This window comes from Choloepus didactylus, chromosome 5, assembly GCF_015220235.1.
Source record: "Choloepus didactylus isolate mChoDid1 chromosome 5, mChoDid1.pri, whole genome shotgun sequence".
Lineage (NCBI taxonomy): Eukaryota > Metazoa > Chordata > Mammalia > Pilosa > Megalonychidae > Choloepus > Choloepus didactylus.
The window spans coordinates 128,216,584-128,239,389 of NC_051311.1; the positions used below are offsets into that span (position 1 = coordinate 128,216,584).

The window sequence follows — 22,806 nt, forward strand, 5'->3', positions numbered from 1 at the left end:
GGTTAATAGTTGATGTTTTTCAAACCTTGGATTCTATTCAATTTTACAGTAAAATTCATGTTGCACAGCTTTATATGAGCATTATATGAATGATAGAAACAACAGATTTCTGGGAAAAGTTAGTGACAAAACCTTGTTTTAGAGCTGTGACAATTATATTGCTTATTAATAACTTTTTATAACTGAATAACGGTACATGGTATGTCAATACATGCTGGAAGGATCGTATTTTAAATATTTTAACTAAAAAGGGATTTTAGGACATTTTGTCCCTTTCTTTTCAAGTAAGCCCAGTATGTCAGTTCCAAATGATTGGGACTCTCTCACCTAATTCAGTATTTCAAAATGGCTTTATGTTATGTGGTCCTAAACAATTTGAAAGCAAGTATGTGACATGTAGTAGGTGGGCCTCTCAGAAACCAAATATAAGGGGAAGTTAACAATTATATATTATTACCCTTACAATCTGTCTTTTTAAAATGAGAGGTCAGGCATCCCCAAATTTATGAAGTAGAGGCATATGGGTGAGTATGTGTTAACATATGTGTTTGCGTGGATAGGAATAATTTGGGAAGAAATAGGAGGAACGGGGAACACAAATTATTCAAATTTTAGAAAACATTGTGTTAAATTCAATAACCAAAGATAATTTATGTAGGAAAATTAAAGTTATAAATTAATGTGAAAACAAATAATTCAATCTAAATATGTATTTGCTCTGTATGTTTTTTTTTTTTTTTTCTTTTTTCTCTTGAAAGAATTTTTTTTCCTGTGGATACTGTATAAAAAGTGTCCTTATTATAACAGGAATTAATACTACCCGCCAGTCACACACACACACACACACACACACACACACACACACACACACACATATGAAATAAGCCAGATATTAGCTTTCATGGCTTTATAAAGTCAAAATACCCAAGAATTTAATGATAGGAAACTATTTCTGGTGTTATATTTTAATTTAGTTAAGAAAAAACAAATTTTTGAACAATAAATCAGCCAAGGCATGGGACTACTTACTGGGATAGACTGGAGTTGGTTGAATTGTGAATATCAGCATCTCTCCAACTGAGAGATACTTTAAAATTATTACTCCACATTTAAGTTAAAAGACATATTTGTAAAAGAAATACAGTTTAACCTTGGCAACATAAAACTTTTATGTTGCTTAATTTTCATGAAATTTGACACTTGAACAAAACTGTTCTCAAAATATTCAATGTGTGTATCAATTTAAAATTTGATGATTAAAAAAACGAATTCCTACGTGTAATCTGGAGCAAAGGACAAAGGTACTTTTCAAGTATGTATACACGTACACATACATGATGAAAGCAACAAGTAGCAATGACTCAATTAAAAAAATTTTTAATCCAAATAAACTGACCGTTTATCTCAGTTTTGAAAATTTAAGGTGAAATAGTATTAATAAATTGATGAATTTTGTAGTTAATGTTTTGAACAGAGGTGAAGTTTCTTAGGCACCTCTCAGTGAGCAGTCCAGCAATTTCAGTATTGTGTAGCAAGCTATATGGGCACAGATAAACCAGGGACATTGCAGGCTATTAGACTTTGATGTCAAGCAATGAATTCAACGTGGATGTCACTCCTCAAACGACTTCAGTTTCTCTCATGAATCCAGAAACTTAGCCAGTTTCCCCTAATCTAAGTTCTAAGTAAAAAATCCCATTCTTTTAAAAGTTGACCTTTTCAAACTTTGTTCTTTGTGAATTTTGGATTCTGTGGCTTGTGGTTTCTTTTTTTTTTTTCTTTTTCAACTTATATTTAAAAGACCAAGTGAAGCTGCCATGTGTGAATGTATAGAGATAACCATCAAGATATTTTCTCTCTTTATCTCTTCCCCCTACTCCCATTCATCTCTCTTCTACCTCAGTCCCTCCCAGCACACATGGTGGAGGGGAGGATTTTTATCTGGGTTAAATTGATACTGCTACTCTTGACAATTTAAATAAAAGTTCAGTATGACCAGGCCTATCAGTCTTTGTATCTTAAAAGACATCTATGGTTGATAAAATAATTAGATTTGAAAACAGGCACCATTTATCTCTTTAAATACTTTAGACCCTGTAAGGTGACACTTTAAAAACATTCTCTCTAATCATTTCTGTTGAGAGGTTTTCCTTAGCATTAATATTATTGTCATTCTTACTACCAGTTTTCGTTACCTTTTGGCCAGCCTGCTCTCCGTCTGTTGATGAGGCAATATGATATTATTAAAAAATAAATTCATTCAATTCTGTGAATTAAAAATTGCTTTTACTCCTAAAGTTCAATTATCAATTATTTGCCTGTTTCGTGTTAGGTTAACATTACCAAATAGAATTCCCCTTAAGCAGTGCTTCATTTATTTCCCTTATTCTCTTTAGGTTTATTACTATTTTTTAATTATTTTTAAAAATATTGTATTACATTGTTATATTATCTTTATCCCTTTTCACTGACTACAGAATGAAGTGTTCAGACATTAAAATATACGTGTAAATTTTAATTTCACAGGTGACATAAGTACATTCTTGCAAAAGATTCAAGGATGCATAAATATCCTTGTTCTGAGCAACAACATAAGGAAAATTTACCCCTCCCCTTGCTATCCATAAATGTTTGATGTACCATTAATTGGTATCATTATTCCAGTTTTAAAGCTATTCCATGATTTATTTATTTTTCTTATTGACTTCTTATATTTTTCCCATGAATATCCTATATATAGCTACATACATTATTTTTCCTTTGCTCTTGCATTTTTATCATTTTCCATCTGTTAGTAATTGTATTTGAAAAATCAACTCATTATTTATTGTTTTCAAAATAAACTTTCTTCTGACAGTAATATCTAGAGTTTTTTTGACATAGCATGCAAATTCCACCACAAACCTGTTTCCAATTTTCATCATTATTAATTTCATTGAGCATCAATAGAACAAATGAATTGGGATAGATGGATTGGAGGTTTATACCTGTTTCTACCACTGATCTGTTGAGTGACCCATCTGAGTTATTTCAAAAACCATTTGACTGTAAGATAGAAATGCCCACTGTCTTTCACTTTAATTATTTCACATGGTGTATTTTAGCCTTAGAGATTAAGGAACAGTATTGTTTTCTCTATTCATGTAATAGATAATGTTGAAAATAAAGTGCATATAAACAAAAGTTACTAAAATCATAAAGTGCTTTAAATCCAAGAGATGATAACAATTAAGATTTTGATATGTATACTTATATTTGTATTTATGCTATATTCTCTAACTATATCTATATCTACATGTAACATAGATCCGCAAATGGGGTTAAATAGTGTTTTGTGACCTGTTTGTCTAAAAAACTTATGAATGTTGGAGAAGCTTATGTTATCTTTGGTCTTAGCTATATTTGAAGTAGAAATTAAGAGTGTCTGTATATTTAAGATGTTTTAATATTTAAAATATTTAGACAATGACAGTGTATGGTATCATTAGGCTTTTTAACTCAAAACATCATTTTAGAGAGATTGATTCAGAGAATAGCTGAGTTATTAACAATAAATTATAAATAAAAAGATATTATGATATGTAATATGGATGTGTAGGCCAAAAGAAAATCTTGTGGCCCAAATTTCATCGTTAGGTATTTGTCCGTGTGGGGCAGTAGACTCGACATGTAATGATAATTGTATTCATTTACTTTGAGTTTTTACTTGTGTATACAGATAGAGAAAACAGTGGTATTTTGAAAATTAACTCTACTGAATATTGGATCTGAAATTTCATTAATTTTCGTTCCAAGTCAAATGATAAAGAGCATGTGATATAATATCATGTGTTAATGAGCACATCAAAAATAAACAGCTATATTCATGTTTCCAATCTATATTTTTTTTCATGTCTCCTTACTGTGTAGGTGAAGCTTCTCGAAAGTTTTTTTCCTCATTACCTTGTGGTGGACTTGGAGTAAGTATGAATTCATTTCCTGCTTTTAAATAACACAGAGTTCCAATAAATTTCCTTTGCTTTGTCTATTCAGTTATATTTAAGGCTGTTTCTCAGTAAAGGGTATACTAGACTTCAAGACAGACTACACAATTTGCAGGTCCTGGTTCCAAATGAAAATACAGAAATCCTGTTCAAAAACTAAGAATTTCAAGATGGCAACAACCAAGAATTCAGCTAAGTGAAGGTCCCTTCTAATGAAAGGGTTTCATGCTACTGCACAGGTCACATGCCCTTGAAGCTGGCTCTACTATATTCTCAAGTAACTGAAGAAAAGGTAATTTTAGTGAATTTAATACAGTTTTGCAGCAGATTTCAATTTTCAATAGTATCATACTGAATATGCACATAGATCATATTCCTGGTGAAAAAGGTATAAACTTCACCGAGTGCTTTGCATTGTGAGAAAGTTTGTTTGTGAATCCTCTGAGGCCCTTTTGTCTTCAATAACTAACAAAGCCTTTTTGACACAGGATATTTATACCACATTTCAAAGACAAATTTGTTTGAATCCGAAATGTCCACAATTTTATGGATGATTAGAACATACCCTATAACCTGTAATCTGTTTAAAGTTAACCCTTGCCAGTAACAAGCCATCATCCTGTGGAACTAAGCATTAAGTCAGGTTTAGACAACATATTTCTAGGTCAGGTATCCAAAGACTAAGGAATTAAAATCAATTAGGTTATTCGCGTATTGAAGGCAAAGAACAAAACTAATCCTTTATATGTCAGGTTTTAGGCAATTTTTTGCTACAATTAAACTTTATACAGGGAATTCCTGTATATTTTTGGTTCATTCATTTATTTTAATGTTTCTAGATTTAGTGAGGGGTAAACTTTTTATTCCTTTACCTGTGACTCTGCTCTTTCTGGAAATAACAGAGACAACTACAACGAACTACAGTTTATCCACATAACAACTGAGGTCCATAACAACCTTGTAAAACCATCATCATTATAAATACCATTTTGCAGATGAGAAGCTGAAGGCTTAGAGAAGTGAGTATTTTCCTGAAGTCACACAGTCAAGGGTGAAAGGTTGAGAGTATAGTGTTGACATGTATATGTGTGTGGAGGAATTCCAAAAGAACTTTTAAAACCATTCTACAACTTTCATCTTAAATTCAGCCCCTGGAGGCATAGCAATGGGGCAGGGTGGCTGATTCAGAGTGGCCCTTCTGTGGCAGTCACCAGTGGTCCAGTCTTGCTTTTCAACCCCAGCACAGGAAGGTCAGCACCCTACGTTAATCTTTGCTTATTTTTATCAAACCTCCTGAGAAATCAGGAGCTGGCAAAGTCATTGTAAAAAGGAGAAGATAAACTGCCTTTTAAAATGGGTTTCATTGTCTTTTGTTCTTACTTTTTAACCTCCCAAGTGGCCATTTGAATAGAAGAGCTGGTACCTGCAAATGAGGCAAATCTAACTGCCACTTGGTGCATGCAGTGATGGAAATTAAATCAAATCTGTTAAAAGAGTGGTAGTCATCAAACTCCCACTCATTTACAAGTACATTTAATTCATGACTGCAGAGTTGAGTTGAAGACTGCTCCCTAGGACCGACTTCCCAAGCATTCCTTGAATGCAAAGTGCTTCTATTCAAACGTCCATACCCACACCAGGGTAATTTCTTATCCTTTAGCCAGAACTGCTCTAGTAAGCCCCTGTAAGTGCCCGAGGAATGAATAGTGAGTGCTGCTGCTGGCTTTGTATGTCCAACACAAAGCACAGTGGGTATTATAGAATAAGTTCTCAACAATTCCCCAGAATATTGAACTATTCTGGAGACTGGCAGCAGTTGTGGTAGCTAAATCTAGCTTGGGCAAGCAGAGGAAGGAAGAAGGCTGGATTAATTTGAATCCATCATTGCTGGAGAGAGGGGCCCCTATTTATCAAACTGGCCTGTAGGTCTCCTGGTTGTATTTATATAGGTCCAGTTGATTGTGTGTGAGGGTGTGTGTGTGTGTGCATGCACATGCGCTCAAGCTTGCACTTGCTTATGCTCTAGAGAATAGTTTGTTCAGTCTTTTTGTTTTTATCAGGAACCAATTTGTCTTCTTAAGGCATTCAGGAGCCATCTAGGCCCCTCAGAGCTTAGCTTTTGATGCAAGTGCTGTAAGAAACTCCGGGTCTCTGGATTTGAGCCAGTCTGAATTGTCACCTCCAGGCAGTCCTAGATATTAAACATAAAGATACCAGTATGCACCTGGAGTAGCCTAACTGGCAACCTGGGGGTCCTCTGAAGAACTTGAAAACCACTGAAATTGCATTTGTCTTCAGGTACTCTTTTGGTTCAAATGATATAAAGTGAACCCATTAGCTTAAATTCCAAAGTGATAGTGCTCCCCAACTGTTAAAGTACACACAGCTTTCTTACAATATATACTTTCCATCTGACAGGGTTTTAACATGTACACACTGAATGATGATGAATTAATTGGCTTTGGGGGAGACTACGTGAGTCATTATGAAATCAGGAAATAGCTACTTCTTATTAAATTTACCCCTAAAGCTGTGTTTGATAATTTGATAATGCTGGTCAAGCAGCTCTACATGGTCAGTTAGTGAATGGTTATTTTTTAGTTACCTTAAAAATGTGCTCTCCAGAGTTGCATTTTGAGCAACAGTTGCAAGGTTTCCAAATTTCTTTGTGTTGGTTCTCTTTTCTTTAGTTACTCTTGCATGACTCATATCTGATTACTGTGTAATGATTGCACTACAAGAAAATGCACCAGTTGAAATGAGCATTTTACCAAATCCCTGGACTTGGTTGTCGTATAATGAAATAGATAATTAAGAGAGTCGGGAAACAAAAGCCAGTGCAGGACCACTTCAGTTCCCTCTCCTCAGGGTATATCACTAAAAATAGTGATCATTTTCCTGTCCATCTGACCTGCTGCTGTGTGAAGAAATCTTGAAGTCATTTCTCAGCCTCATTTTTCCTTCACTTGATAGGCCACAAAAAAAAAAAAAAAAAAAACAAAAACCCACAAAAGCAAGGACGAGCAGGCTTTTATGATAATGTCGTCATCAGCTCCAAGCTTCAAACGCTTCTGCGGCTTTTGAGTTGTCGTTCATAACTTGGAACTGAATCGACCCATAATTCCCCTGATACACTTAGAGAAATTGATAACAGACTCTGCGCTTCTTTTATGGCTCTGAGGAGGCAACTCCAATCACATCACTATTGGCAGGCAATATTATTTTTTGACATGGTTGTAAAAGTATAAAGGGGCTTATGGCATTTGTTTAGATGAGGAATGGGCTCCCAAGCTGTGCTGGGGTTTACGGGACCAGATTAGTGAGAAGCCAAGGGAATATGATGTTTGCAAACAGGATATGATTTTATATAAGTTTGGGTTTCGTGCTCTGTTCCCTGGGGAAAGCCCTGCAGACAGCAGAGAATTCCACTTTTATCCTACAACAGACAAGCTCCCTGTGCCAAAAGGCAGAGAAATAGATGTCGTCCATGGGCAGAGTTAGAGCCTTGATTGGAAGAGGAGGAGCTATGGAAGAGGTCGAACAATTCCCTAGAAGGAAGGAGGAATTGCAGAGCATGCACAGACTTGGAGCCTGCCTAACTGGTCAAAGATGTGCCAAAAATGAGCCGCTCCGATGTTTAACCAAGTTACCTTTTCCAGAAGCAGCTCAATGAATCTGTGAACACAAAGCCAGCATTTTATTACACTTTTACTCTGTCCATATTCTGTTTGATTACACCCAGATCTGACACACCATGGGGCTTAGGGATGTCATTTCTGTGAGTTTGGGAGGGGAAATGGGTGAGAAGGATTAGGTGATGTGGGGAGGTAATTTAAGGCTCATTCCAATTGCTCTGAGGTTTTCTGTAGACATTTTCATTATTTACTAAAGTTGCTACAAAAAGGAGGCAAATTTGGATGAAATGTCTCAAATTTACTTTCATTGTCAAAATTAAAATGTAAGTTTTTCCTTCTGGACTGTAACACACACATCAGATGGTGAAATTTCTGTATGTTATTTTTCACCATGTTTCGACCTTCATGCTGTTTCTGATTTATTGCACTTCATTGATTCTCCACATTTATTGGCCCCCATAACAGTTTAAAAAACACTAAACAGTTCCAGTGGCAAAACATTAGAAGGGCTGCCCTGACTCCTTCTTTCTGTTAGGTTATAATACTTGAGAATAACTTTTATCTTATGATCAAACCTACAGGCACGTACCTAAGTTAAATAGTCCTCTTTTGAAAACAACAACAACATCAACAGTATTTTAGATGTAACATATGCCATGAAATGATGAATGAGAGGCAGGAAAAATAAGATAAAGCTTGTTGCCAATGACTAAGCAAGGTGTAGGAATTCAAAGACTAATGATTACAAGACCACTATTCTCAGTTGCTCATGGCCTATCCATTGGCCTGATTTGGTAAATGCTGTTTTATGGCAGCACAGAAGAGAGGTTTCCAAAACATAGAAGAAAGGAGGGGTGGGTAACTCAAGCAATCATAAGCTGAATCTTCAAGAAAATTATTAACGAGTCTGTATGTGTATAGGTATGAGTTGGAGGGGGCAGCTCAGCATTAATTATATAAGCCATGATGACACACCCTATCTTTGAAGATTGCACCAAGCTGTCATCAATTAGCAGGGATTTTTTTCTTTCCAGAAACAATCTAATGTTTATGCCAAAACTCTAGATGTTCTGAGGTTTTGATATTGACTCAGGGCCCCCTTCCTTTTATCATAAATATATGCACCATGTCTTATTCCCACACAATTATCCTGAACAGGCACAATGCCTTTTGTTACATCAGCATAAAAAGGAGGGGGTAGCATCTTTTTCTCACATATAGTAATAAGGATAATGTTGATTTCCCTTACCTTAATGTTCAGCTCAAACATGGTTTGCAATCAGTGCTTCATTTCCTTGGCTGCTGGTATCAAAGATTCCTCACCATCCTCTTCCCTCTGGCACAGTAAGATGATCCAACCAGATCTGGAATCTTGTTTTTTCCCCATCTTCCCGTCTCAATTATATTTGGATTTTTATTTAGTTTTAAACTTGATACAAATGATAGTAGCAGGAACATCATACAGCACCTGGAAAAAATAATAAGTCGCCGTATTGAAATTGTTTGATACATTTGTTTCATGCTACAGATTTCACAAAAAAAGATCATGCTGCCCCAGAACTGGAAAATAAAGTACAAAATATTACACAATCCAGGGAATTCCTTCTAAATAACAAAGGGAGTTTTCAGTATTGCCTAGATTATGCCAATTGTGTATACTTAATAACAGTTATAGATTAACAATGCTACAAAATACGAAATTGTATAGAATGACTAGATATCTGATATCAGTTGCAGGAAAGAGGAAAATTAGAAATGAAAACCTTAACTTCCTCCTTGATTCACTTAGTTGTAGCATCCAAACTGCAATTAATTCTTTCAATTACTTTCACATTATTGCTGGATGCATTTAAAATAATACTTAATTTTCTTGTTTAAAGTAAACATGAATGTAAACAAAGATATTAAAATTCCGTTGTTGTCAAATGATGTAGTTTTTTAATGCCATCATCAAATCTTCGGACCTGTGTTTTCGCACACTTGGGGCCACAACACCTGTAAAATATATTTGCAACTATATTAACTGAAGTAATGTCAGTAGCAGGGAAGAAAACATACCCATTTTTGGAATTTCTTGTTCTGTAGTTTTTCTGTGCATTATAATAGTTTTCTCCACTTGCCTGTGTTCCTCGACTATAAACATTTAGACCAGCAGAAATTCAGCCTTAGACTTTGCAATTGCTAAAGGAAATGGATTTGATGAAATTTAAGCTTCTATTTAACCCAGGAAATCTGCGATTCTATGCAATAAAAACTCTGAGAAATTAAAACATACTTAAATAAATTTGAATATACAATCATTTGCTGATTGCCACTGCTGAGTGCAATGAAAACAAAAGGCCTTAGGTCAAATCAAAATGTAGAGTTGACAAAGGAAATTGTACCAACTAGAAAAAAGAAATCTTGCGTCAGCATCTGTGCTGTGGAGCCTGCAATGCAGCTAAATCTAGACCCAGCTCAGCTTTTCATTTTATGTGAAAAAACTGCACATATATTTTCCTTTGCCATATTCCTACCAGCTATAGATCCAGATCCAGGTATTCATCCTTGTAACAGTTAAATATCCAATACAAAAAATTAATAGATCACTATCAGATTTGTCTGCGTGAAATGTTTTGATAGTAAAACGTAACTTCTAAATTCTCAAACAATATATTGAAATAAATCAGTTTACTTATTGCTTAAGCCATAAGCGGGCAATCCACAGAGTCCCTGGGACTTCATCGTCTTAAGTCCGGAGTGGAATGCAGAGCTCCTCACTCCTAGCCAGCATTGTACACTATACAACGTCTTATTTCTAAGTATAAAATAATAAGTAAAATAAAGGAATTAAAAAACTAAACAATGATTCATTTATCTTAGCAACAAAACACACACACAATCATGAAGACTAATAAGACTATTAATAGACTAATGCATTAGAGAATTCTATGCATCCAAAATCATAGGTGAAGTTATTCTATTATCATTTTCTAATTACTAATATGATTTATTAATGGTCTCCAATCTTTACTCTGGATACATGTAGGTATCCTTTATGACTCTCTGTAAATACTTCTCAGAATGATCCTATGTCATTTTTAAATGTGGCCATTCAAAGAAATAACAAATCAAGGCCTACGTATAATTAAATTATTCTCTACTAAAGAGCTCATTTTTTTTTTCTTTACCTGTTGCCCTCGTTTAGGCATTTCAACATATATTTTTTCACTTATTAAATAAGTATATATTAAGAACTTCTTAAGTGCTAAGCATGGGGCAATGTCTAGTCTCATTCTTTCTCTTTCTAATGTTCTTTGGTTCTTTCCTTTTCAGTTCTCACTCATACATCTTATTATTATAATTATCACTTTGACTCTATGTGAATCTTCCTCTATTTCTATTCATCAGGTCTAGTAGGAATGACCTTGGAGATCATGGGAACATGAACAAAAGGTAATCAGAATATCTGGACTCAGTTGAACAAGCTCTAAAGTCATGTTTCTAAGGAAATATTTCTATGAGACCGCCTTTCCGTCTGTCTTTGCATTCTTTGACAGAGGTATCAACTCCTCATTCTGAGAGTTAGGGAGTAGTTTCCAGCATCAGTCCAATATTCCTTTAATGGGAAGTGTGAAAGAAGTCAGAAGCCCAGGACTACTAAATACAGACTGTTCTCTGTGCCTTTGGACTTACTATACCCACAGCTTCTGGTGGCTATAGCAGCTTGGGACAGAATCCATCCATTCATTTATTTATTTATTTATGCAGCAGATATTTATTGAGTGCCTATTATAGGTGAGGAACTACAGATATAGCACTGAACAAAACAAAAATTCTGTCCTGATGGAATTTTTATTCTAGTGGGTGAGATAGATAAGGAAATATGTGTAAGTTTAAATGTGTGTGCAATGACAAATGTTATGGAGAAAGGACAGCGATAAGGGGGTGTACAACTGGTGGGAAGTGGTACCTTTTAGAGATTAGAATCCATGGATGAGGAATGACCTTGGTGTCATCCCTTCTTGTGGTTAGTGACTTAAAGAGGGATACAGGAAATAATGAGCTCCTTAAGGAAGTTCAAGGTAGAGTGGTGGGGAAGCAGTGAGAGTTCAGGATGGGGGGTTTGGGGCCTGCCAATACTGCTCAGAGTTCTGAGGCCCTATCATCAGTCCTCCACCCCTACCCTGTAATGATGTGGACAACTGGGGGTAGGATTGTTGTATACAGAGGTACTGGCTTCCCTTTTGAATCCTGAACTGAAGCACTATGGTGGGGCTAGAGGGGGGCAAAATGGATTTATAGCTGCACCTCAGGATTGTGGAATGTCTCTTAAAAAATCTTCCCATGGAGGTCTGGAGGAGCTTGGTGGTAAGATCAGATTTATCTGAATACTCAGTGATCTGGGACTTGATAGTAGGTCCTGGGCAATGACTCATCTGGTGGCTCTAGATTGTAGCAGCATTCATGTGCTTTGGGGTTGCCAGTCATTGGGGACATTATTTGGGCATAATTGCCTATTTAAATTGTGCAGTTTCAATTTAGATATAGTACTCTAACAACTGCTCATTTCCAAGTATAATGAAAATGTCCTGGCATTTGTATGCCACTTCCCAGGGCCTTTTTATGTGCATTTTAGTGGCTTCTTTAATGGCACTTGAGTTGTGGCCTCAGTTGACTCTGGCTGGTCCTCCTAATTTATTTCCGTGTTATATGAGATAAGAGTAATTGACTTGTTGATCCCATTAATTGGTGCATGGGCTGAGGATGGTGACTTCTGAATTTTTACATAGCCAACTGTGTGTTGTGTACCCAGCGCAAGGAAACAAATTTGGAGTCTGAAATCCAGGGCTGTTTGTAACTTCTATCAGTTTCTGACCCTCAATATCCTCAATATTGAAAGTGACCAGTTAACTTTTTAAAATTGGCTGAATTATTTAAAACTATGCTATAACCATCTAAGACAAATGATAATCCTTAAATTTTACCCTAACAGTCTCCAGAGGATTGACTTTAATGATGGGGCTATCAGTTAGGTGGAGGGGCAGGTGAGATACCCTCGAGTGGACAGTGCTGTGGGGAACTCTTAAACATACTGGACTGATTCACAGCCTCACAGCAGAGGAAAACCACCAAAATCCACCTCATCTCTTAGAAAACCCTCAGTAATCCTGAGTCTTATTAACCAAAATTGTAACTCAGGCTCCCTATTCTACAGAAAAGGAAACCAAGACTCAGAGAAAGGAGTAACTTGTTCAAGTCACACAATTAGAAAGTGGTGGAGTAAAGGTCTGCCTGGATTCCCAAGATTTTAACCACAATACTGTGCACACACAACTCACCATAATTTCAACCTCATATATGATTGTCAACACCTCTTTCCCAATTGAGAGTAGCCCCAGCCATAAGAAAGCAAAATTACTTCTTCTGCCAAGAGCATTGTTTCTTATTGAAATTCCTATAAGAGTATTAAATCCATACACCCAGACATCATTAATTTGGGGTAAAGCAAATTATGCAGCTGTGCACAGCATTTCAACCCTAAGTAGAACACTGAAAAATCTCCACTCTTGGAGCAAACCACTGTGGGATGAGATAGAGAGAATATAATTTCACTTACTTACTGAGTCAGAGTTATTCTTATTAAGCTGTTCTTGATAGGAATGGGGCCCTAGCATTCACTGCCTAAGGAATAAAAATATTAATATTCTATGAAATACCCTTTATACAGTTTGAACATCACATTAAATGAAGAAGCAGTAGGAAAATACTGAAATGGTATTACTTGGCTCTGTCTCTAACTCCATCTTAGTAGGACTGACCAGAGGTCACTGAAGCTGTGAATAATAACAATAGGGACTCTACAATTCCTTGACTGACCACGTAACCCACAGGAATCCGTATAGTACTTGGCAAACCCACGAGTCCATCAGTATCATAAGAATCCTTAGAGTCTCAATATGTAGCACTTTTGCCAGAACAAACATGTTCCTCTGCTTATTTTTTATTCTGGCAAGTAAATTGCAAAGGGATATTTTTCTCAACATGAAAAGTGACTAGAAATTACATATGGAAGGTCAGTAGAGCTGCCAGAAAGCAGTTGATCATCTGTGGGAGAGGGTTGAAGTAGTGCATCACTGCACACGGCATGGCCCTTGTCTCTCTCCAGCTGCCTCATTAATAGTTCAAACCTTCTTTCCATATGGAATATCGGTCACAGTATCCATCCATCACATCCATGCTTTTACTTGGAATCTAAAGATCCTCCCTGTAGCTGCTCTGTTTCCTTTTCATCTCACCATGACTAAAGAAGCTAAGGTGTGGGCATTATAACCTACAAGTGGTCCCAAGGGAATGGGCTGCCATTCATATCTTCCTGCCAGTACTGAACCAAAGAGAGAAAGCATGTGGGTTCACCCACCCATTGTCGTCATAATCTATCCTAGCTCCATTTCAAAGTTTCCACGATTTCAGCGGAACATCTAACATGAAATGAATGTGTACATTCAAGGAGCTAGCATGTTGTAACACATGAGAGAAGGGAGAACACCACTGTAACAGGCTACAGAGCCAACCAAAAAAATACAACAAAAGAAGACCATAGTTCATCTTCCCAGAGCTATTAATCTCACCATTATCCTATGGAGGAAAAGAGTGATGATCACCCAGAGATAAATAAAGGGCTCTCAAGAGATTTTGTAGTGTTGCTACCTCTGTAACTGTAGTACTGCCTCTGGCTATTTTTATGATTTTAGGGGCTATTTTCTTCTGTTCAGCCCCAATGTCAGAGAAACCTGTAATGCAAAGTCTCTGTTAATTGTCATTTCACTTACTTGAGCCTCAGTTTCTTCATCTGTAAAATAGGGTTAATCAGGCCTCCTTTGGTGGATTATTGTGAGGATCAAATGTGATTATGTAAATTATCAGTGGCAGATGGAGGTGGAGATTGGAACTTCTCCTGGTTAGATCCAATTCTGCAGAGAATAAATTGGCTGCTACCTCAAGAGTGTAATCGAGAAGGTTCTCCAAAGCCCTGCAACCGTGTGGTCTCCCCTGGGCTGCCCACCTAATGATCCTCTACCATTAGAGTCATCTTTGGAGACCTTTGTAAAGGAGGGGACATTGTTTTCAGAGGTCCCTGTGATACAGCACATGGAGAAAGAGCCTTAATTTAAGAATTACAACATTTAGATTCAAGTCTTCACACTATCCGTTCTCCAAAAGGACTTTTTCAACTCTCAAGTGGAGATTTTGATCCAACAGGACTGAATGGGCCCTGAGAGTCCTCATTTTTAACAAGCACCCAAGTGATGTCAGTGCTGCTAATCCATGAACCACACTTTGAGTGGCAAGATCCAAGGACCATGAACAGGCAAATCATTTATCTTTATTGGGCCTCAGGTGCTTCACCTATAAAGTGGAGTTGATAAGCTAAGTGAGATTTATCATCCCCTATGGATCAAATGTGGCATTTTGATGCGGTAATACTTTATCCAAATTTAAAACAGCTTCATTTTAAAATCCTTTTTCTTGAAAGATCAGCTAGTTAGTAGGAATTTTTAGATTACATTCTTTTATCTTTTAGCCACAGTTAAACCCTGCCAAGAAATGTATCACTATAGTATTAATTTGTTCTCATTCATTAACTCATTCACTTGAAAAACATTTGCTTGGCATCTATTATGTGTCAGACCCTGGAGATGCAGCGATGAAGACACATCCAGGGCCATTCCTTCATGGCTTACACTAGCTCCCATGGTGTCATTAAGAGATCCGTGAAACAAATTATATAGGAAATCTTTCTTAAGTTCATATCCAGGTCTGGGGTTGACTTGGTTGAAATCCCAGCTCTTTACCTTATCATATATGTTAACTTTGGTGAGATTACTCAGCCTTTCTAAAGTTGTCTACTTACTTGTTAAAGTGACTACTAATAAAAATTTACTAGGCTGTCATGAGGAGTAAATTAGGTAATATTTGTAAAATGCTTAAAACGATTTCCAGCACTTAGGGAGTGCCTCACCCCCCAAAACCTGGGGCCTCCTTCCCTGTCCCCATCTTTTTCTTGATACTAACCAAAGACACTTACTTCTTGGTTTCTTTGGGCAATAAGTTTAACTTTACTACCTCTTCCACTGACTCCACTAATAAAATTAGCCTTCTCTCTTTCTGAACCATCCCAACTCCCACCTAAATTCTCACCATTCCCAGAAACAAAATATTTACTGGAATCTTCAGCTCTAGCCTTAAGAGTTGAAGTTTGAAGATAGGAAAATGCTGTGGTTTTCAAATATCTCTTAAATGAGAAAAGCTAATTAATTATTCTATTACCCCAAACAAGCAAATATAAAACTTGGCTTGCAGTGTCATTATATGCAATGCATGGAGCTCAAAAAGGAGTAAGTTAGTCAGAAAAATTAAAAACTAAAATGTTTTAGAAATTGAATCAAACTGAAATTATTTCACTGATTTAAAAAAATAGATAATTTCTAGGTTACCAAATCAAGATACCATATGCAGAAATATTTGCTGCACAACAGATGATTCATTTAAAAATATTCTTTACCTGATGCAAAGCAAAAGCTAAAAAGATATTTAATTTCTTTTACAGTTTAACTTTTATACAACATACCTGAAATGGCACAGAATGAGTACTGTGATGAAAAACTTCTGTTTCTTTGTTGAGTCTTGTGTCTGTCAGTAGTCTTCTAGTGGCATCTGATCATTATTTAAACTTAAATTCAATTATTCAAAAATGCCCCATGGCCCAAGAAGCAGCCCAAGCTACTTAGTATTGGGTCAGGAGCTTTGATTCCCAGCTTTCAGGGTAAAACATTTAAGGCATCCAAAGAAGAATCATATATTACACTAACCATGTACAGTGCATATGAAACCTCTTTTGTTAATGGGCACAATAGTATTATAGTTAACACTGAGAATGTTTCCGAAAGGAATCAACAAGCTGCTTTTAGATTATACTAAGAAGGAGACTGTGCCTAAATTCCTTTTCTTTTAAGTCATTCCCTTTCTCTTTTAAATACCTTCACATCCACTTTCAGGACAGGTAGCTTAATTTCTATCATGTGCGGCTTTTCAGAGCATTAGCTTTGTTTCCAGTGCCAATGGTTGAGCTATGCTGGATGTGCTTGAAAAAGTCTGCCAAGGCCCACGTTCATTCAGGAAACTCCAATTGAACTAGATCCATATGTTGCTAAAAAAAATGTAGCCTTCTGATTGGAGGTAGTTTCTGGCTTCCAGCATTATCACAGATCATTTTTGTTCTTTGATGTGCTGCAGAATAGAAAGTAATGTTAGAACCAAAACCCTGGCATTTCTTTTCCTCAGTTAACATTAGCTGAGAACTTACTACTTCCAGCACTGTGCTGTGCTATATTAAGCACTTTAAATGCATTGACCAATTTAATGCTAACAATGCTCCTATAAAGAAGGTGAAATTTTCTCCATTTTCTTCAGGGCTTGAAGCTGTTAACTAACTTGCCCAAGTTAGTCAACAAAATAAATGAGATGCCATTGCACCAGTGTGGATACCCTAACCAGTGCCAGTAACTAAAAGAATGGGATAAGACAGAGTATACTTTAAAGATTCCAAGGTTGGTTCCCTGGAACATTTGTTTAAAAAAAACAAAATTGTTAGAAAGCCTAACAATTTCTTCAAATCTTGGGATCGTGGTAACACCTAGGTACAAACTGTGGGTACACCACTAAGACATATTATTGATGTTCATTCTCTCTTTGTGCAGCCTATCTTGATAAAGGTAATTCAGTAATAAATCTAACACACTTCTCAAAATTTACCTTCTAGTTCTACCTTTTCTTTCTCTTTCACTTAGAGTTCTTTCGCTGCAATTTGAAAGGAAAGTCTATTCTCTGTGAATTCATTGCTCCTCAGATTATCACATGGTGGAGGAAAAGTTTTTTCATTTACTTGTGTTTTCTTTCCAGTCTGTCATGGAACAATACTTTTGTAAAACGCGATCAAAATGTATTACTAAAAAATGAAAAAAAGACCTAAATTTAAAATCCCTAATTACTTATTATTAAATGCAACAGACAGAAAATTACTCTGAACAAATTGCTATAAAAGTATCTAAATGCTTACCTACTTTTATCTGGTTGTGGAGTAAAAACATAGGCTCTGTGACCAGAATGACCACACTTTGGGTAGCAGTACATCAGACTAGTGCTTCTTTGTATGGTTGGGTTCAAATCTACCATCTTTCTAGTTGTTTTCTATTTGTCTCATCTGGATTTTGTTGTTGCTGTATTGTTCCTTTGACTGCTTGTATCTGGATTATTTTTTTTAATATTTCATTTTTTTTCGTTTTTAATGAAATTTTATTGAGATATATTCACACACCAGATAATCATCCAAAGTGTACAATCAGTGGTTCATGGTATCTTCATATAGTTGTGCATTCATTACCACAATCAATTTTTGAACATTTTCATTACTCCAAAAAGATAAAAATAAGAATAAATTTTTTTAATAAAACACCCAAAACATCCCATATCCCTTATCCCTACCTATTATTTATTTATTTATTTTTTGTCTTTGTTTTCTCACTTATCTGTCCATACGCTGGATAAAGCTGCACATGATAGAAATTAAGCTACCTGTCCTGAAAGTGGATGTTTTCACAATTATACAGTCACACCATAAAAGCTATATAGTTATACAGTTATCTTCAAGTATAAGGGCTACTGGATTACAGTTCTACAGTTTCAGGTATTTCCTTCTAGCTATTCCAATACAGTAAAAACTAAAAAGGGGTATCTGTATAATGCATAAGAATAACCTCCAGAATGACCTCTCAACTCTACTTGAAGTATCTCAGCCAATTTAACTCTATTTTGTTTTTCTTTCACCCATTTTGGTCCAAGAGTGCCCTCACCCTGTGGACATGACTTTCCTCCCAAAGAACGGGTGGCAGTGGCCACTGACCGCACACCACTGGTCTCTCCTCGCTGGCCAGCCTCACACAGGCCTCCCCGCCTGCCTGCGGCCCCTTCTAAACCCAGAACCCCCACCAGCCCTTTGTTCCACCCTGGACTTCAAGGCTCCCCACCCCACCCACCGGAAATCCCACACCCTGCTTTCCTTGCCCACCCCACCATGCACACCTCTGTCCCCCAGCCCACTTCACCCTGACCTTTCCCCCTCCCGTCACCTCGCCCGGGATTCCTGGCTGTCACCGCCAGGGTAGGATGGCCAGACCCATGCCCACGGCCCTGCTTCCCGCCATCCAGGTCCAGTACTAGGTGTAAAATATAAGGAAAGGGTCAAATGAAAATGCTAGAAATAAAAAGCTATCAGAGATGAAGAATTCCTTGGACGGGTACAACAGTGGCATTGATACAGCTGAGGGAGAAATCAGTAAACTTAAGTAAATATACTGCTTTAAGGTTCTTACACTATGTATGAAATGGTACAGTGTTATTTTAAGGTAGACAATGAGTTAAAGACCAATATTGTAAACTAGGGAAATGACTAAAAATAAAATTGAGGTACAACTAAAAAGCCAGTAGTAGATGTAAAACGAAATAGCTAATGAATGAAGCTGATCTGGTTAGGACTAAGGCAAATCAGACTAAAGGGTAAGGGATGATACTGTGTTTTAAGACTTCAACTTCTGTGTGAGACAAAGGGAGAGATGTTAATTTAGTGCCACATTTATATTTTCTGTGCCCACACTATCTAATTTAACTTTTGTGGTCAGTTTATTTGAACACCATAATTACATGGACCCTTGAATAGGAAGTGAGATCTTGTTGCTTTGTACAGGTTAGTGTGATGTCCCAATACATCCCAGACTGATTTGGGCAAAGCCCTCTTGAGAGACTATGGAAAATGTGGAAATATTAAACTTCCCCACTTGGGGAATTCCTGCTATTCTCACAAGCATCAGGGAGTACCAATTTAATAGGCAAAGTCCCAGATCTTGAGGCTTGCCCTTATGAATCTTATTCCTGCATAGGAGAAGCTAAGCCTACTTATAATTATGCCTAAGAGTCCCCCACAGAGAATCTCTTTTGTTGCTCAGATGTGGCCTTTCCAAGCAACTCTGCAGGTGAACTCACTGCCCTCGCCCCTACATGGGACATGACTCCCAGGGCTGTAAATCTCCTTGGCAATGTGGGACTTGACTCCTGGGGATGAGTCTGGTCCTAACATTGTGGGATTGAGAAAGCCTTCTTGGACCAAAATGGGGAATAGAAATGAAACAAAATAGAGTTAAAGTGGCTGAGAGATTTCAAGTAGAGTTGAGAGGTCATTCTGGAGGTTATTCTCGTGCATTATATAGATACGACTTTTTAGTTTTTAATGTATTGGAATAGCTAAAAGGAAATACCTGAAACTGTAGTTTCTGATTGGAGGTAATTTCTGGCTTCCAGCATTATCACAGATCATTTTTGTTCTTTGATGTGCTGCAGAATAGAAAGTAATGTTAGAACCAAAATTCTGGGGCTTTTATTCCCCTCATTAATATTTGCTGAGAACTTACTACTTCCAGCGCTGTGCTGTACTGTATTAAGGACTCTAAATGCACTAGCCAATTTAATGCTAACAATGCTCCTATGAAGAAGGTAAAATTGTTATTTTTGCTTTAGATAGTCAATTATCTTTTTAAGGGATGGATAAACTATTTTATATTTGTCTTCATTATTACCATTTGTGGCACTCTTCATTTCTTTGTGTAGGTCCAAATTTCCACATGGTGTACCATACTGTTTTTCCTGAATAGTGTCCTTTATTATTAAGTAGCTCAGGTCTGATCACCATACATTACTTCAGCTTTTTTTTATTTATCTGAAAAAGTATTTTACTCTCACTTTTAAAAGACATTTTTGCTGGTATAGAATTCTGATTGATTTCTTTTTCTTCTTTAAATACCTGCAAGGCTTCATTCTATTGTCTTCTAGCATGAATAGTTTCTACTACGAAATCTGCTATAATATTGTTCCTTTTTATGCAATACATCTCTTTAGCTGCCTTCAAGAGTTTTGATTGAATTTTAGCAGTTTGACTATGTTGCGGTTTTTTGATTGATAGTGTTTTTTTTTATTAAATTCAGTTTTATTGAAATACATTCACACACCATACAATCATCCATGATATACAATCCACTGTCCACAGTATGATAACATAGTTATGTGTTCGTCACCACAATCTATCTCTGAACATTTTCCTTACATCAGAAAGAACCAGAACAAGAATAAAAAATAAAAGTGAAAAAAGAACACCCAAATCATCCCCCCATCCCACCCCATTTGTCCTTTAGTTTTTATCTCCATTCCTCCACTCATCCATACACTAGATAAAGGGGGTGTGATCCACAAGGTCTTCACAATCACACTGTCACCCCTTGTAATCTACATTATTGTATAATTGTCTTCAGGAGTCCAGACTGCTAGGTTGGAATTTGGTAGTTTCAGCTATTTACTTCTAGCTATTCCAATACATTAAAGCCTAAGAGATATCATCTATATAGTGCATAAGAATGTCCACCAGAGTGACCTCTCGACTCCATTTGGAATCTCTCAGCCACTGAAACCATTTAGTCTCATTTTGCATCCCCCTTTTGGTCAAGAAGATACTCTCAGTCCCACGATGCCGGGTCCACATTCATTCCTGGAACTCATACTCTGCGTTGCCAGGGAGATTTACACCCCTGGCAGTTGGGTCCCACGTAGGGGGGAAGGCAGCGAGTTCACCTGTCGAGATGGCTCAGTTAGAGAGAGAGAGGGCCACATCTGAGCAACAAAGAGGTACTCAGGGGGAGACTCTTAGGCACCATTACATACAACTTTAGACTCTCCTTTGTGGTAATGAGCTTCATAAGGGCAAGTCCCATGCTCGAGGGCTCAGCACATCAAACCGCCAGTCCCAATGTTTGTGACAACATACGGTAGGGGATCAGCATCTCAAAGTTTAGAGATAGGCCTTACAATTCAGGGATAGAGTTAACTGCTGTAAGAGCTTACAATCTAGGAACTATTACAATTATTGTGTCCACGTTAGGCTATGTTCTAAGATTCAATTCTGAGTTTATACATTGTAGTTAGTTCATATTGGTGAGGCATCATCCCTCTCACCATGTTTTCTCCAACACTTTTACTCCTATATATATATTTTCATACAATTTTATAGAGTTATATTCACATACCATACATTTATCCACAGTGTACAATCAGTTGTTCATGGTATCATCATAGAGTTGTATATTTATCACCACAATCAGCATTTGAACATACTGATTACTACAAGAAAAATTGTTTTTTTTTTTTTTTTAGCAATAAGAAAAAATGATAAAGAGAAAAATAACATGTCATACAATACAATATACTACTAAGGACAGCAAGTAACACCACTACCAAGAATCCCATATTACTCCCCTATATCCCCTTCTCATATACATTTAGCGTTGGCGTATTGCCTTTGTTACATTTAATGGAGGTATATTACAATGTTACTGTTGACCATAAACTCCAGTTTGCTTTGATTATGTTTTTTCCTGTATACCATCCCTTTTTCAAATTTCTACATGGTTGACATTCATTTGCTTTCCCACATGCAAAAATATTTTTATATTTGTATATTTAGTAACAGTCATTGGCCACTCCAGTTTTTGCCACATTATACAGTCCCAGTCTTTATCATCTATCTTTAACTCTGGTGTCATACATTCTCCTATCCCACCTCTTTCAGCTTTACTCACAGACATCTTTGTTCGGTGTACTTACAATACCGTGCTACCATCACACAGTATTATGCTATCTATTTCTGGATCTATGCAATCAATCCTAAACATTCTGTACTCCTTCAGCATCAGATGGCTGATCTCTGCCCTCTTTCTATCTCTTGGTCGCCTGTGTTGTCAGCTTTTAACTCCCAAAGTTTGTTCATTAATGTCTGTTCATATTAGTGAGACCATACAGAATCTGTCCTTTTGTTTCTGGCTAACTTCACTCAGTATAATGTCCTCAAGGTTCATCCACATTATTACATGATCCATGTCTTTATTCTGTCTTACAGCTGCATAATATTCCATCATGTGTATATACCACAGTTTATCCACTCGTTCTTTGATGGGCATTTGGGCTGTTTCCATCTCTTGGCAATTATGAATAATGCTGCAATAAACATTGGTTTACAAATGTCTGTTTGTGTCTTAAGTTTCAGTTCCTCT

The 22,806-nt window shown here is 36.7% G+C and overlaps 1 protein-coding gene across 14 annotated transcripts in view; it reads left to right on the top strand.

Moving 5' to 3' along the window:
- Positions 1–22,806, top strand: part of HDAC9 (histone deacetylase 9) — a 996,855-nt gene that overhangs the window by 714,264 nt on the left and 259,785 nt on the right. For all 14 annotated transcript variants that reach the window (XM_037836859.1, XM_037836851.1, XM_037836858.1 and 11 more), the window contains one exon: positions 3,910–3,959. In XM_037836859.1, the coding sequence (XP_037692787.1) occupies positions 3,910–3,959 (50 nt within the window). The remainder of the gene's footprint in view (positions 1–3,909; positions 3,960–22,806) is intronic.